The sequence below is a fragment of the Dendrobates tinctorius genome, unplaced genomic scaffold, assembly GCF_039654945.1.
Source record: "Dendrobates tinctorius isolate UK_male_01 unplaced genomic scaffold, ASM3965494v1 ptg000062l, whole genome shotgun sequence".
Lineage (NCBI taxonomy): Eukaryota > Metazoa > Chordata > Amphibia > Anura > Dendrobatidae > Dendrobates > Dendrobates tinctorius.
Genome location: NW_027361730.1, coordinates 13,461,317 through 13,478,814, shown reverse-complemented (window position 1 = coordinate 13,478,814; position 17,498 = coordinate 13,461,317). Strand labels below are relative to the sequence as shown.

Sequence of the window (17,498 nt, the reverse complement as noted above, 5' to 3'; positions counted from 1 at the left end):
CTGCCCCTATTGGTCAAACAATCAGTAGATTTGGTTTCCAGTACCATCTCTATGCTGATGACACCCAATTATACGCTTCTTCTCCTGACATCACGCCAGCCTTTCTAGAAAACACTGGCGATTGTCTAAACGCTGTGTCTAATATCATGTCCTCACTATATCTGAAACTGAACCTGTCAAAGACTGAACTCCTTGTGTTTCCTCCCGCTATTAATGTACCTACACCCGACATTGCCATTTCCGTCTGTGGTTCCACTATTACTCCCCAGCAACATGCCCGCTGTCTTGGGGTCATACTTGATTCCGAGCTTTCCTTTGCCCCCCACATTCGATCACTGGCTCGCTCTTGTCATCTGCACCTCAAAAACATTTCTAGAATTCGACCTTTTCTTACTTTTGACTCTGCAAAAACTCTTACTGTTTCTCTTATTCATTCTCGTCTCGACTATTGTAACTCTCTTCTAATCGGTCTCCCTCTTACAAAACTCTCCCCTCTCCAATCTGTCTTGAATGCTGCAGCCAGGATCATATTCCTCACCAATCGTTACACCAATGCCTCTACCTTGTGCCAGTCATTACACTGGCTACCCATCCACTCCAGAATTCAGTATAAACTTATTACCCTCACCCACAAAGCCCTCCATGGCTCAGCACCACCCTACATCTCCTCCCTTGTTTCAGTATACCACCCTACCCGCGCCCTCCGTTCTGCTGATGACCTGAGGTTAGTATCCTCAATAGTCAGAACCTCCCACTCCCGTCTCCAAGACTTTACACGTGCCGCGCCAATTCTTTGGAATGCACTTCCCAGGTCAATACGATTAGTCCCCAATCCCCACAATTTTAAGCGTGTCCTGAAAACGCATTTATTCAGACTGGCCTATCGCCTCAACACATTAACCTAACCTATCCCTGTGTGGCAGAGCCAAAAGTTTTACCATAACCAGGTTCCCAGCATCATGTTCCCACATGCTTTATGCATCCATTAGCCCTCTGTGTCTGTACTGTTACACACTTAACATTATGGCTGGTCCATACAATCAGGGCAACTGTTACCACCCACCTTTCGTGTCTACCTCTTTCCTCATAGACTGTAAGCTTGCGAGCAGGGCCCTCACTCCTCTTGGTATTTGTTATAATCTACTGTATGTGATTATTGTTATGCTGTAATGTCTATTGTCTGTACAAATCCCCTCTGAAATGTAAAGTGCTGCGGAATATGTCGGCGCTCTAAAATTAAAATTTATTATTATTATTATTACCTTTGCTGGAACTGCAGGTTTCGGTTCCCCAATGTATTTCAGGGTAGTTGAAGTCCCCCATAATAATGATTTCTCCTTGAGTAGCAGCTTCATCTATTTGCTTTACGAGGATATTCTCAGTTGCTTCCATTATTTTTGGAGACTTATAACAAACCCCTATCAGTAATTTATTATTTTTTCGCCCTCCCCTTATCTCCACCTACAGGGACTCTACATTTTCATTAGATTCACATATATTATCACTCAGGATGGGTTTTAAGGATGATTTTACATATAAACCCCCCCTCGCTTATTTATACGGTCATTTCTGAACAGACTATAGCCCTGTAAATTAACAGCCAAGTCATGGGTCTCGTCCAGCCATGTCTCAGATATTCCCACCATGTCATAATTATGTTCCAACAAAATTAATTCTAAATTCCTCCATTTTGTTGGTGAGGCTTCTGGCATTAGTATACATGCACTTTAAGTAACTCTCTGTACCTCTATCCTTTCTTAAATTATTAACTGTTCTAACCCCACCCCCCATGCCACCCCCACCCCCAATTTCATTATTTGTGCCGAGGTCTCTATCTGCACTGTCTTCCCCTTCTATAAAATGAATACCCTCCCCCCCAGTTCCTAGTTTAAACACTCCTCCAACCTTCTAGCCATTTTATCCACCAGCACAGCTGCACCTTCCCCATTGAGGTGCAGCCTGTCCCTAGCGTAGAACCTGTAGCCAACTGAGAAGTCAGCCCAGTTCTCCAAGAACCCAAACGCCTCCTTCCTACACCAATACTTGAGCCACGTAGTAACCTCCCTAATCTCCCGTTGCCTCTCTGGCGTGGCACGTGGTACAGGAAGTATTTCCGAAAATACCACCTTGGAGGTCCTTGCTTTAAGCTTGCAGCCTAATTTTCTGAAATCATCTTTAAGGACCTTCCACCTACCTCTAACTTTGTCATTTGTGCCAATGTGCATCATGACCGCTGGGTCCTCACCAGCCCCTCCCAGTAATCTGTCAACCCGAACAGCGATGTGTCGGACTCGAGCGCCAGGTAGGCAGCACACCGTTCGACGATCCCTGTCTTAGGGCAATCTGTCACAATCTGTTCCCCTAATAACTGAGTCCCCTACTACCAGCACCTGTCTGGCCTGCCCTGCTCTCCTATTTCCCCCCTTACTGGAGTAGGCACTCCTCCGGCTTTCAGAGGACATGCCTTGCTACAGCAGTGCTACTCCTGCGCTGACACTCCCCTCATCTGCCAACTTAGCAACCTTATTGGGGTGTGCCAGATCAGGACTAGCGTCCCTGGCACTCTTCCCTCTACCCCGCCTTCTGTCACCCAGCTAGCTGCTTCACTGTCCTGCAGCTCCAACCTAGCATCCCCTCTCATCTATCCCATTGAGCATCTGCTCAGTGAGCAGAAGACTCCTTCCCATATTGTCTATAGATCTCAGTGTTGCCAGCTGCACATTCAGATCCAGTATCTGGGCTTCCAAATGCACAACATGCTCACATCTCGCACAGCGGTATGCACCCTTGACCGGGTGTTCAAGGATTTCATACATGCGGCAAGACGTACACTGGATGGCATTGGCAATAGTGTAGCACAATCCTAAAGGGGATTGCATCAGACAGAAAAGATAAGTACAAATAAATAAAAAGTATTAATACAATGTAACAGCAATTCCGTAATACCTCCCTTGGAAACTCCCTGAATCCAAAGTCACTGAATCACAAGTCACACACTTACCACCGTTCACACTTAAGCTCCGGTCACACTCAGCTCATTCACACTCGCTCAGGCAGAAGAATTAAAGAGATTTTTTTTCCCTTCAACAGCAAACCACCCTGCTGCTCAATGCACTTCCAAAAGAACATGAGCCCCAACCAGCTGCCCCTTGTAAACCCTTAATTATGAAACTCCACTCTTAAATAACCCCTTGTGAATATAGCTACACCTCAAGATTTAAATGCAATATAGTTAACACTTAAACACACAAATAATAAACTAACAGATTAATCCTGTAGAGAGAAAAAAATAGGTTAAAAAAAGCCCCCAAAAATTGAACAGGTAGAAAAGCACTCAGCAATCCACAATTCAGTAACTCACACCAATTCACACAGGTATTTGTTAAAGGTTTTCCAAATACCTCTTCACTGAATCACAAGTCACACAGTTACCACCGTTCATATTTACGCTCAGGTCAAACTCAGCTCTTTCACACTCGCTCAGGCAGAAGAATTAAAGAGATTTTTTTTTCCTTTCAACAGCAAACCACCCTGCTGCTCAATGCACTTCCAAAAGTCACCTTTATAAAAGCGATGTGACTTATGAAGGTAATTGCTTGCACCAGAAATTTTTAGGGGCTTCACCGCAAAAGGGGTGAATACATATGCACATGTCAATTTTCAGTTATTTGATCTTAGATCCTATACATTTAATTTATGCCTATATTTTTCTCACTTCACTTCCCCAAATTAGAATATTTAGTGCTGATGCATCACACACAAAATTGGATTACAAAAATATTTAAACACAGGTTGTAATGTAACAAAATAGGTTAAAAGCCAAGGGGGTGAATACTTTCACACACCACAGTATGGGAATATATTAACACATTGACAACACAGCACATACACATATACACAAACTTAGGGGGGAAAAAGTTCATGGGAGGGCTTCTTTAACACTTTTTTTTTTTTTACATTTGAGCGGATGCCTAGATATTTCACAACATACTAATATGCTGTTGCGACATACCTGGTCTTGAAGGTTTGTGTCAGTTCCCTTTTCTATTAGAAGATTAACTGTTTCAATACTTTTACCACGCACAGCTTCATGAAGTAGAGTACAGTCCTAATAAAAATACAAATCGGCAACATATAAAAAAGGCATACTACAGCCAATTCGCTTCACGAAAGAGAGTAATGTACTAATAAAAACACAAACCGGCAACATATAAAAACCATTTGTTGGGAATCTCTCTCAGGCAAAACTAACAGGTCAAGGAAATTCTTATCCTCTCTTGCTGACAACTTTATCTTCCAAAAGGTAAAGGAGAAAACAAGGGGAACTGCTACCTTGGATCTAATCCTTATAAACAGGGAGGAAATGGTTGAGGAGGTAAAAGTGGCTGGGACCCTAGGAGGTAGCGACCATGCTATTTTAGAATTTTGGATAACTAGAGGCGGAAGACCTGTGAAGACTCAGACGTCAAGGTTAGATTTCAGAAAGGCAGATTTTAAGGGATTCAGAAAGAGAATTGGAGGGATCCAATGGCTGGATATCCTTAAAGACAAAAATGTCCAGGAAGGATGGGAAATCTTGAAAAATGAAATTCTCAAAGCACAGTTGTTAACAATTCCGAAAAGAGGGAAGAATAGGAAGCATTTAAGGAAACCAGGATGGATGAACACAGAACTTAAGCACATGCTAAAAAGGAAGCAAAAAATGTTTATAAAATGGAAAGAAGGAGGCATATCTAAAGAAGAATATAATGCTGTCTGCAGAACCTGCAAGGCACAAATCAGATTACTAAAGCTGAAAATGAATTGAGGCTTGCAAGAGATGTCAAACGCAATAATAAAGGATTTTGGGGATATGTCAAAATTAAAAGAAAAGTCAAAGATGCTATAGGATTTTTACAGGATGAAAATGATGAAATGGTAAGACAGGATGTTGAGAAGGCTGAACTTTTAAATTCCTATTTTGCATCTGTTTTCTCTCAGAAAGGAAATGTAACATCAACTGTTATTCACTGTCCTATTAAGGGAATAGAAGAATCCAGGATATCTATAAACAGAAAGATAGTGAGGAAACACTTAGCTAACCTAAATGTATTCAAGTCTCCAGGTCCAGATGAATTACACCCCAGAGTACTGAAGGAGATAGCAGAAGAAATTTTTGAACCCCTCTCCATAATCTTTGAAAATTCTTGGAGAACAGGAGAAGTGCCAGAAGACTGGAGAAGAGCAAATGTTGTTCCTATCTTCAAAAAGGGGAAGAAGGTGGACCCAGGCAACTATAGGCCGGTGAGTCTGACTTCTATACCAGGAAAGATCTTTGAACAAATTATTAAACAACATGTATGTCAATACCTGGATAAGAATGAAGTGATTAAACAGAGTCAGCATGGGTTTGTAACTAATAAGTCATGTCAGACTAATTTAATTTCCTTCTATGATGGTATTACTGATTGGGTGGATCAAGGAAATGCTGTAGATATAGTATATCTTGACTTCAGCAAAGCATTTGACAAAGTCTCTCATACAATCCTTATTGAAAAAATGACTAAGTATGGAATGGACAAGGCAACTGTTAGGTGGATTCATAACTGGCTTAGTGATCGGACCCAAAGAGTGGTCGTAAATGGCTGCACATCCAGTTGGAAGAATGTCTCAAGTGGGGTACCACAGGGCTCTGTCCTGGGCCCTGTATTGTTCAACATCTTTATCAACGATTTAGATGAAGGAATTGAGGGTAAACTGATTAAATTTGCTGATGACACAAAGCTAGGAGGGATAGCTAATACTAGAGAAGAGAGAGAGAGGATTCAAAAAGATTTAAATAAACTGGAGAAGTGGGCAGCAACTAACAGAATGGTTTTTAACAGGGAGAAATGCAAAGTACTACATTTGGGCAATAAAAATGAAAAAAGCATATATAGAATGGGAGGAATAGGGCTAAGTGACAGCACATGTGAAAAAGACTTGGGTATACTAATAGATCACAGACTGAATATGAGTCAACAGTGTGATGCAGCAGCAAAAAAGGCAAATGCAATTCTAGGATGTATTAACAGAAGCATACAGTCTAGATCACGTGAAGTAATTATTTCCCTCTACTCCTCTTTGGTCAGACCTCATCTGGAATATTGTGTCCAATTTTGGGCACCACATTTTAAAAAAGACATCAACAAACTGGAGCAAGTTCAGAAAAGAGCGACCAGAATGGTGACCGGTCTGCAAACCCTGTCTTATGAGGAAAGGTTGCAGGATTTGGGAATGTTTAGTTTGCAAAAGAGAAGACTGAGAGGAGACTTAATAGCTGTCTACAAATATCTAAAGGGCTGTCACATTTTAGAAGGATCAACTTTATTCTCATTTGCACAAGGAAAGACTAGAAGCAATGGGATGAAGCTGAATGGGAGGAGACACAGATTAGATATTAGAAAAAACTTTTTGACAGTTAGAGTGATCAATGAGTGGAACAGGCTACCACGAGAAGTGGTGAGTTCTCCTTCAATGGAAGTCTTCAAACAGAGGCTGGACAGACATCTAACTGGGATGATTTAGCGAATCCTGCTTTGAGCAGGGGGTTGGACCAGATGGCCCAGGAGGTCCCTTCCAACTCTACGATTCTATGATTCTATGATTCATACTACAGCTAATTAACTTAATGAAGGAGGGTAAAGTCCTACAAAACATACAGGTAATATATAAAACACAAACTAGTTACTTAATGTAAATGTGTAATGTATAAAGAGTAACATGACTTATGCATTGATTCTGAGTTACTATATACCAAAGTTGCTGACTCACATATTCCCAACAGCTAAGTTGAGCTCAAACAATGGAGGGGGAGAATACATTTTTCCCAAATAATTGCACATTGCTTTTTGTATAATGACACTTCCTAGAATTCCAGAAATCAAGACGCCAGAAAAAGCTGTGTGCAGAAACTGAGCAAGAAAAGTATGCTGTGAAGCTCTGAAGCCCAGAAGATTATTACTGCAGTTAAAGGGGTTATCATTTAGGATCAGTACAAGTAATAAAATTCATTTTCAAAGTTACTTAAAAGTTCACTAGAAGGAAAACATTCAAGGTAGTAACTTTCTGATGCTTGCTATCCCTACAATGGACATACTACTGCCTTCACGATCAGGCTAACACAACACTGAGAACTGCAATACAACACTATTGTAAAATGTTTTCGAGCTGTGAAGTTGTCCGTTCAGTGGGCTTTATGACTCCCGCTAAGTATCAGGTGGAAGTGACAAAGCGCACTAACTCCTTCCTTATGGCGAAGGGACGGTAAGCAGGGAATCAGAAGTTCTGCAAAAGAAAAACACAGCTCTAAAAAATGGCTAATGAGATTTGTAGCGGCAAGATGCCCACACACTTCTCACATGTGGGATTTTTGAGGGTTTTGATATTGTTGCAAGCTACAGTACTACTTATTATTGGTATGTTTGCACAAACCATACAGGTGGGATCCAGGATCCTCATAAGACAGATAGGATCCTCATAAGACACATGGATACAAACCAGAAGAGTCAATGAATGAAGTGCATATTGTTTGTAAATACCATTATCATCATTCATACCTTAATGCTTCTTATATTGATGATGTTGTTTGGTTGCGAAGATAGAAGCATTTCTAGGGCTTGCACATTCCCACCAAAAGCAGCCATGTGCAGAGGAGTAAGACCACTCTGTATAGGACATACCCAAAATATGGTCAAAGCGTGCTCATTTATACATCTCTAATCATTGTACATTATAATATAAATTAAAGCAGTAAATGCTATTGAAAGGAAACTGGCAAAGAATGACAAATACAGTAAGACATGTTGTAGTTGCCAATGGCATGAAAACAAGTATTGGCAAAACCAATATATACAGTGGTGTAAAAAAGTGTTTGCCCCTTCCTGATTTCTTATTCTTTTACATGTTTGTCACACTTAAATATGTCAGATCACCAAACAAATGTAAATATTACATAAAAAGAACACAAGTAAAGACAAAATGCAGTTTTTAAATGAAGGTCATTATTATTATTATTAATTATTATTATGGAAAAAGAAATCCAAACCTACAGAGCTCTGTGTGAAAAGGTGATTGCCCCCCTCACCCCTACATTTAAACATAAATTAACTGTGGTTTATCACACCCAGGCAAAAGAGGAGGAAATCAGGAAGGGGGTAAAACACATTCACACAACTGTTGGTGTAACACGGACATAATAGGTTAAATAAGGAAGAAGAGACATGTTATGTGAAATGTACAGTAACAGTAAAGTAAGACTTGATAACAGCCATAGGTGCAATCCACACCACCCGTTCTCTCTAAGGTTGGGATAACATAGCGCTCTGTCCCACGTTCAAGTAGTTCCATCGGGGTTTACGTCTGAACTCCCCGCAAAACAGGGTTCGGGCGTATGCGCCATCATAATGATGCATACGGAGTCACCGTGTGTTCTGTCATGCATCATTTTCAGCCGTATACGCCTATTGGAGGGTGGCAGCAAATTCTACTACGTAGTCGACAGAGCACATTGAGACTCCGTCTGCATCATTATAATCAATGGCCCCTTTGGCGATTTTGATTGATGGGGCCACTGAATGTGGTTAGAGAACACTCTGTGAACCCAGTTTTAGAGAGAAAGGGGTATGAATGTATAAAGCAAAAGGACTGACAAACTGTAAAGTACAGTGAAATCTACAATAAAAGAATGTGTGTTATTTTGACAATATGTGGTTATTGTCTTCCAAGCAGGCTGCTAAAACCCATCATTCATTTGAGTATAGCGCCATTGGACCTTTTTTGAAATCTACAATAAAGATTTTTGTATTATTAATAACAACAACAACAACAACAACAGCAGCCATTTAACTATTCTGGGAGAACACCTCAGAGCAAGGGAGTACAACGATTAGGCAGGGGTCAAACTTGAAAGAAACTCAGACGCGTCTCGCACGTCAATACCCGGCACTGGGGCCGGCACTCGGATCGGAGCGTTCAGCTGCATGTATTTCTATGCAGCCGAATGCTCCGATCTGAGTGCCGGCGGCCGTGCCGGGTATTGACATACGAGACTCGTCCGAGTTTCTTGCAAGTCTGACCCCGGCCTTACCCAGGTAAACTTAGCAATAGTATTTGCATCCAAAGGGCTAAACCTTTCATTAGAGGAACTGAAGTCTCCCGGCAAGTGGTGGGGTCAGCAAGAGGCCTGAGCACAATGTGATTGATCACTTGGGGTCCAAAATAAAATACTCAGCTGTTACTAACACAGGCAATAATTCCCGTAAACATGACCATCATAAGACCCTGTATAAATTCTATGCAGTTATGTGAAAGAAAGGCCATACAGGAAAGTTTTAATCAGCAGAAACTCCGCTAGAAGCCATTTTCACGGGTCATCATTCTAGTCAGTATTTTACATCTTTATTTGTAAGCTGAAACCAGAAGCAAAACCAACAGGGTCTTTGTCACGATCCATGCTGGATTGTGGCAGATAAAAGCACATGTAACCTTTTTTTTTTTTTTTTTCTTTAAGCTGTTTGCTTAAAGATAGTTTTGCCCCCGGTGGCCATTAGGGTCATTACACAGTGGTGTCTTTAGTTCTAGTTTTGCCCCGGTGGTGGCTAGTATTATTACACGGGAATCACTAGCAGGTGTGATTGCTCTGGCTCTTGCCTATAAAGGAGAGTCAGGTGGTCTCACTCACTGTTGGTGATATTGGTCATTTCCAACCATCCTTGGTGGAGGAAGGAGCTAGAGAAGAGTTCCTTGCAGCTCAGTCAGAGTCCTGGTGTGGAAGGAGCAACAGTGAAGAGTTACTTGCAGCTCTGACAGAGCTTTGGTAAAGTAGCCGCTATTCAGAAGGAAAGCTGCACTCAGGTACTGGACTCTGTTGCTGTGAGTAATAGCAACAGAGCAAAGCTAAGTGGTTTTTCTCTGTTTGTAACTTTCCTTACGTGTGTTTTAGTGCAGTGGTGGGATTAGTTTCTGCACCGTCCAATTCATTAGAAAGGGATAGGTGCTGGGCAAGCTAGGGTTTTTAGGTATCCTGCTTGTCGCCAGGTGCGGAACCTGCCTAGGGACCGTCAGGAGTGTAGAGACACTGATTGAGGGGAGTGCAGGAGGTCTCCATGTCCCCGTTCCCTATTGCAGGGCCCTCCATTGTATCGGTTTCCCTGGTGTTTCCCTTATCTCTGAAATTTGCCCTGCTGGAGGCGGTGTATCCAGATACACGTGTAACAATTGAAATTCGCCCTGCTGGAGGCGGTGTATCCAGGGTCACGGGTGTCATAGAAATTCGCCTTGCTGGAGGCGATGTATCCAGTCACCAGTGACATCACATTATCACCAACCATACATTTTTTCTGCTGAGTCATAGACCCAATGCAGACCTTTGCCCAAATGCTGCAGATCTTTACTGATGAGATTAGGGGACTGTGCGGTGAGTTGGTGCAGCAACTGCAGCTGTTGGTGGGCTTTGGGGGCTTGGTTCAGGAACAGGCTCAGCCAGAACCCAAGATATCCCTCCCTGACAGGTTTGATCAATTCTTGGTTTTTCAGCAGGCCTGCAAATTATACTTCAGGCTGCGCCCTCGTTCATCAGGGAGTGAAGAGCAACGGGTGGGAATCATTATGTCCTTCTTAAGGGGGATCCCCAATCCTGGGCCTTCTCCCTGTCGGACGATTCACCATCATTAGAGTCCGTGGACGAGTTTTTTGCGGCTTTGGCGCTAGTGTATGGGGATCCTGATGGCATCTCGCTGGTGGAATCCCGACTCCATAGGTGTAAACAGTGAACCCGGGTTGCTGAGGAGTACTGCTCAGAGTTTAGGAGGTGGGCCACTGACACCCAGTGGAATGACCCTGCACTTAGGAGTCAATTTGTGCAGGGTCTGTCTCCAAAGTTGCAGGATACTCTGGTGCAGTACGCCGCCCCCAGGTCACTGGAGGCCGCCATGTCCCTTGCCATCCGGGTGGATAGACGCCTTAGGGAGAGACATACACAAAATGTGCCCCCTGTTGTCCTTGCTAGGGAGGAGGACCCACCAGTGTGGACGGAGGAACCCAGGCAGCCCGGTTTCGTTGGTAAAAAAAAAGGGGTTGTCTGCAGCTCGCGGTGGTGGGGGGGGTATGCTTTCCTTGTGGGAAGCCAGGCCATTACATGGGAGCCTGCCCAGTGCGTGCCAAGTCTCCAGACGAACCCATGCAAGTAGGAGGAGCTAGTTTATGTACAGGGCTGCCTACGGTTCAGGGAGTGGTGTCGGCATGTTTCTACTGCGGGCAGACTGGTCATGTCCTTAAGGCTTGCCCTACGCACACCAAATTATCTATGCCATCTCAGAAGCCGCATTCCCCTGGTCGCTTGGAGGGAGGGGACCAGGGAGTGTATATTTCCATTTTACCCTCCCAAGGTACTATGTCAGTGGAGGTTTTGGCTGGCGGGGTACCTGAGGTGATACCGGTGATTGTGGACAGCGGAGCCGGAGTCAGTCTCGTGGATGCTCGCTTTGTCCAGACTCATGGCCTGAGGTGTAGGACACTAGCCCAACTTATAAGCGTCCAGACCATTAACTCTGTTCCACTGAGCCAGGGGAGCTTGACTCAAGTCGTAGAAAATATCCATCTGCGGATAAGACTTCATGAGGAGTCCTTGGCATGCTACGTCTTGGAGGGAATGCCAGTGCCTATCGTTTTAGGCCTCCCTTGCTGAAAAAACACAACCTGGTAATAGATTGGTGTGCTAGGGAAGTAGTCAGCTGGGGGCAGTCGTGTGAGGGCTGCTCCCTAGGGGCTACTGTCTCTGCAACTGGCCCCTTCCTCTCCCGTGGGGGCAGCAGATGTGCTGCAGGAGAGTAGGGGCAAGTCTCAAACCTCGCCATTAGCCAACCCTGGGAGGCGCAGACCTCATGGTGGAAGGGGTTGGAGGGTGGTGAGCCCCTTGTTGAATTGCGGGGGTGTGAGTGTGGTGACACAGGGGGACGCTTCTGTTGTCAGTTCCAGTAAGAGTTCACCGTATTGTGACAAACTAATGTGTGGCAATAAACGTTCAGGTCCGGACCTGTGTGTGAACGAGCATGTATGGGTGGCCACAAAAAAAAAATCCAGTGGAAGGGTGATGCGGAGTCTTGCCAGCTCGAGTTACCCCCAAACATGCACATACACAACTCATCCCCCAGGTCGGTGCTTTGGAGAGGTGTGGTGCCTCCAGAACATACATTGCCAATACCAGCGGTGCTCGTTTTCATGAACCTGAAGTTCAGGTAGTGGCTGGGGTGAACTCTGGATCTGGGCGTCCCCTCTGTAGGTGGTTCCCTGATGAGGAGCGGTCTTGAGGGTCCAGAGGTCCCTCATTGAGGGAGGGTACTGTCACGATCCATGCTGGATTGTGACAGATAAAAGCACATGTAACCTTTTTTTTTTTTCCTTTAAGCTGTTTGCTTCAAGTTTTGCCCCCGGTGGCCATTAGGGTCATTACACAGTGGTGTCTTTAGTTCTAGTTTTGCCCCGGTGGTGGCTAGTATTACTACATGGGAATCACTAGCAGGTGTGATTGCTCTGGCTCTTGCCTATAAAGGAGAGTCAGGTGGTCTCACTCACTGTTGGTGATATTGGTCATTTCCAACCATCCTTAGTGGAGGAAGGAGCTAGAGAAGAGTTCCTTGCAGCTCAGTCAGTCCTGGTGTGGAAGGAACAACAGTGAGGAGTTACTTGCAGCTCTGACAGAGCTTTGGTGAAGTAGCAGCTATTCAGGAGGAAAGATGCACTCAGGTGCTGGACTCTGTTGCTGGGAGCAATAGCAACAGAACAAAGCTAAGTGGTTTTTCCCTGTTTGTAACTTTCCTTATGTGTGTTTTAGTGCAGTGGTGGGATTAGTTTCTGCACCATCCAATTCATTAGAAAGGGATAGGTGCAGGGCGAGCTAGGGTTTTTAGGTATCCTGCTCGTCACCAGGTACAGAACCTGCCTAGGGACCGTCAGGAGTGTAGAGACACTGACTCAGGGGAGTGCAGGAGGTCTCCACGTCCCTGTTCCCTATTGCAGGGCCCTCCATTGTATCGGTTTCCCTTATCTCTGTAAATTCGCCCTGCTGGAGGCGGTGTATCCAGATACACGTGCAACAATTGAAATTCGCCTGCTGGAGGCGGTGTATCCGGCTGCACGTTATATTGTTTAAATTCGCCCTGCTGGAGGCGGTGTATCCAGGGTCACGGGTGTCATAGAAATTCGCCTTGCTGGAGGCGGTGTATCCAGTCACCTGTGACATCAGTCTTTTTGGCTTACAAATACTGATGCAAAATACTTCTGCGTGAAAGTCCTTAGTGCATGAATCTGGCCCCTTCACACGTACTTAACCCATGCGCTGCACGCCTACATACCGCATTTTGGCTCAGTACACTATATCCATGCTGTATCAGTCTACGGACTTCGTCTACATTGCCAGCATGTGCTGCATAGTGTAGAAGTGTGTTCCCGTGCTACAAAAGATAAGAGGCATCAGTTTATCAAGGATAAAATACATCACAAGTAGGGTCTGTTCACACTACATTTGGCCACAGTGTTGACAGCACTCAGAATTTAACAAAGCGTTGTTTTAGTCGGTGTTTTACATTATGGGGTAATGGGGTAAGTCGAAGTCTGGTACAGTCAGCAAACTCGGAGATGAAAGTGGATGTAAAACTGCGCTGCCGATAATACAATATACAATAGGAGACCAGATGTGGTATGGATGCATTTTTAACTGCCAAAACATTTCGAGGTGATCATACCTCTTCATCAGGACAAACCAGAATTGGGGAACTGAGATGTGATCTCACAAAAGCACTTCATAGAGAAACAATATGTATATTTAAAAAAATATATATTTAATGAAAGTCAATAGCAGACTGTATTCAAAAATGCATAAAATTGCATACTGATAGCCGTATAGCCAAACATAATGTGAACTTAGCTGGACAATCCCCGTAAGGCTAAAATACATTCTCACCTATCCACAGGATAGTTGACAACTTGCTGATTGATAGGTGTCCTGCAGGGATCTACACCGATTGGCAAATAGAAGAATTTTGATCCACATTAGAAAACTGCGCTTCAGGTCAAACACCTGAACACCGCTTTACTATTTCTCTATGGGCTACCGGAAAAGGCCGAGCATAGTGCTCAACAGTCCTGTAGAGAATGAATGAAATAGCAGTCTGAGCACTCACACTCTATTCTAATGAGGATAAAAGTTCCCTTTTCTGCCGGGCAGGGCAGGTTCCAGCACCGATCAATGGTTAGGTGATAACTTTTCATGGGACAACCCCTTTAATCTGTCAATGATAAAGAAAGGTCTCACCTGATCAGCAGACTTCATGCTGGTGCAGTCCATCACCCACTTTATATTTCCAACTACAGGTTTTTTTTCATAACGTGGTCTGAGTAAGTTAGAAAAGAAGAATGATTGACTACAGATGGCACTGGAAAAAACTACAGGCTCTTCACAATGCAAAACAGCATATACAACTACTTTACAAATTAAATAGCCCCGAAATATAACAAGAAATGGGTGGATAGGTGGGTGGAGGTGTGTTTGTATTTTAGCACTGCTATACTCTGCCTAATAAATGCCATTTATTTGACTTTACCAGTATTACATAATAAACATTCCAGACAGTAATTATTAATGCCTTCAAAGAATGTGAATGGAAATAGAAAATATGTGAACCTTTGTATTGCAGAACACGTAGTTATGTAAGAACAGGGTGTGTATCTTGAAGTTTATGAAACTGAACATCACTGTCATGCTGCATTTTTGTTAAGAAGTTGTAAGGGATAAAGTTGACCGTCGATTTCTCATTTTCCCATAAAATGTACAAAAAAATTTTTTTAAGGACCACTCTGAGGTGTCTATTTGACAGAAAATACCTAAAAGTAACAGCACTGTAAAAACTGCACCCCTCAAGGTGCTCAAAACCACATTCAAGAACTTTATTAACCCTTCAGGTGCTTCACAGGAATTTTTGGAATGTGGAAGGAGAAAGTGAACATTTAACTTTTTGTCCCAAAAATTTTAATTTAGACCCAAACTTTTTTATTTTTGCAATGGTAACAGGAAAACATGTACCATGAAATTTGTTGTGCAATTTCTACTGAACATGCAGATACCCCATATGTTGGGGAAAACCATTATTTGGGCACACGGCAGGGCTTGGAAGGGAAGGAGTGCCATTTGACTTTTTGAATGCAAAATTTGCTGGAATAACTAGCGGACGCAATGTCACGTTTGGAGAGTCCCTGATGTGCCTACATTGTGGAAACTCTCCCACAAGTAGCATCATTTTGGAAACTAGACCTCTCTGGGAACTTATCTAGATGTGTGGTGAGCACCTTGAACCCCCAGGTGCTTCACAGAAGTTTATAATATTGAGCCTTGATAATAAAAATTTTCCATTTTCACACGGGTAAGAGGAGAAATTGCACCATACAATTTGTTGTGCAATTTCTCCCGAGTATGCCGATACCCCATATGTGGGTGAAAACTACTTTTAAGGCACAGAGCAAAGCTCAGAATGGAAAAAGCGCCATATTGGAGTTACATTTTGATGTGGACTGGTTTGAGAATGCCATGTCACATTGGCAGAGCATCTGAGGGGTCAGAACAGCAGAACCCCCTCCCCATAAGAGATCCCATTTTACAAACTAAATCTCTCAATTAATTCATCTAGGGGTGCAGTGATCATATTGACACTACAGCTGAGTCACAGAATTTTATACCATTAGGCAATGAAGAAAAAGATAATTACATTTTAACCACCAAAATTTTGTTTTAGCCCCACATTTGACATTTTCATCCTGGGAAATGGGTAAAAATGGCACCAAAATTTGTTCCACAATTTCTGCTGAATTTAGAAATACCCTATATGTCGCCGCATGGCTAAGCAGCACAGTTATACAATGAGGCATCCTGGAGAGCATGATTTTCTATAAGTTTGCAGACTCCATATACAGAATCCCTAAGTGCTATAAGCAGGGCTGCCACTAAGAATTGCGGGGCGCCATACTGGCAAAATTTTCAGGGCCCCCTTGAGGCTCCGCCCAGGCTCCACCCCAGTCCCGCCTCCACCCCGTTAACTGTCCACAGCCCATCCACTCTCTCTTTGAAAAACTCCACTTCTCACCAATCACACATTAACAGTTCCCATCACCAGATTACACATATAGCCAGCAGCTCTTGTTTTGGCCAAAAGATTTTTTAAATCTGCCACCACGACAAGGTAGACTCTTTTGGCCGGTCCCTACTCTACTCTAACCTATTAAACATTTGTTACAATATCCAATACAATTTAGGTATATTCTTATTTATTTTTCAATTTTTAAAATGACCAATAATATCACATCCAAAAGGGACAAATACCACCGCACCATGTCCTACCCACATATTACCACCACAGTGACCGAACATTACATACAAGGGACAAATACCACCGCACCATGTCCAGACCACATATTACCACCACATGGTGACCAATAATAGCACATACAAGGGACAAATACTACTACACCATGACAAGACCACAGATTACAACCACATGGTGACTGAATACTACAATACTGATCATTAATAAAAAAAACAATACTATAAGTGCCATTATACACAGGAGATCTGGACTTAGTATGCAGTGTCTGTGTACAGGTAATACAGTGATCACCGGTGACATTATACACAGGAGCTCTGTATATAGTGTCAGTGCACAGGTAATGCAGTGATCACTAGTGACATTGTACACAGGACCTCTGTATATAGTATACAGTGTACAGTGTCAGTGTATAGGTAACAAACTGACTCACCAGTGACATCTATAGGTGAAGTCGTTCATCTTTGCTTTTCATCTTTCATCCAGCACAGACCGCCATCATGTTTTCCAGCCAGGGCTCATCTCTGCAGGAAATAACAGTTATCTAGAGCTCCGCTTGCAGAACACATTACTTAATTTTTTCCCAACTTCTACACTACACCAGATGAAGAAAAAGGCGACTTTGTCGCTCTGCACAGTAACAGGATGGCCCCCCCTTTTAAAACAGTATCCTCAAGAAAATAAAATAAATACACCACTGCAGAAATAATATCCCTTAATTAGCCCCTATGGTAATAATATCCCCCATCATGGCCCCTTGTATCCCATTTCTAGCTCCAGCCATATGTTCTCCCATCCTGCCCTCATGAGTATCCATTCTTCCCCCATATGATCTCCCCATCCTGCCCCATCTGTCCCATGATCCTGCCCTATCTGTTATATGATCCTGCCCCATGATCTTGCCGCCCCATCTGTCTCCATCATATTCATCCTGCCCCATGATCCAGCACCTCGTGTCTCCCATCCTGCCCCCCCCCCGTGTCTCCCATCCTGCCCCCCCCCCGTGTCTCCCATCCTGCCCCCCCCCCGTGTCTCCCATCCTGCCCCCCCCCCCCAGTGTCTCCCATCCTGCCCAGTGTCTCCCATCCTGCCCAGTGTCTCCCATCCTGC

General features: G+C 43.6%; 1 protein-coding gene across 4 annotated transcripts in view; it reads right to left on the bottom strand.

Annotated features, from left to right (window-relative positions):
* Positions 1 to 17,498, bottom strand: part of LOC141092929 (uncharacterized) — a 128,794-nt gene that overhangs the window by 90,004 nt on the left and 21,292 nt on the right. For 2 of the 4 annotated variants that reach the window (XM_073579291.1, XM_073579289.1), the window contains exons 2-5: positions 14,330 to 14,408; positions 13,371 to 13,469; positions 7,578 to 7,685; positions 4,013 to 4,108 (exon numbers count right to left, since the gene is read on the bottom strand). In XM_073579291.1, the coding sequence (XP_073435392.1) occupies positions 4,013 to 4,108; positions 7,578 to 7,685; positions 13,371 to 13,469; positions 14,330 to 14,362 (336 nt within the window). In that variant the 5' untranslated portion in view covers positions 14,363 to 14,408. The remainder of the gene's footprint in view (positions 1 to 4,012; positions 4,109 to 7,577; positions 7,686 to 13,370; positions 13,470 to 14,329; positions 14,409 to 17,498) is intronic. The other 2 variants (XM_073579292.1, XM_073579290.1) reach the window with 1 other exon arrangement.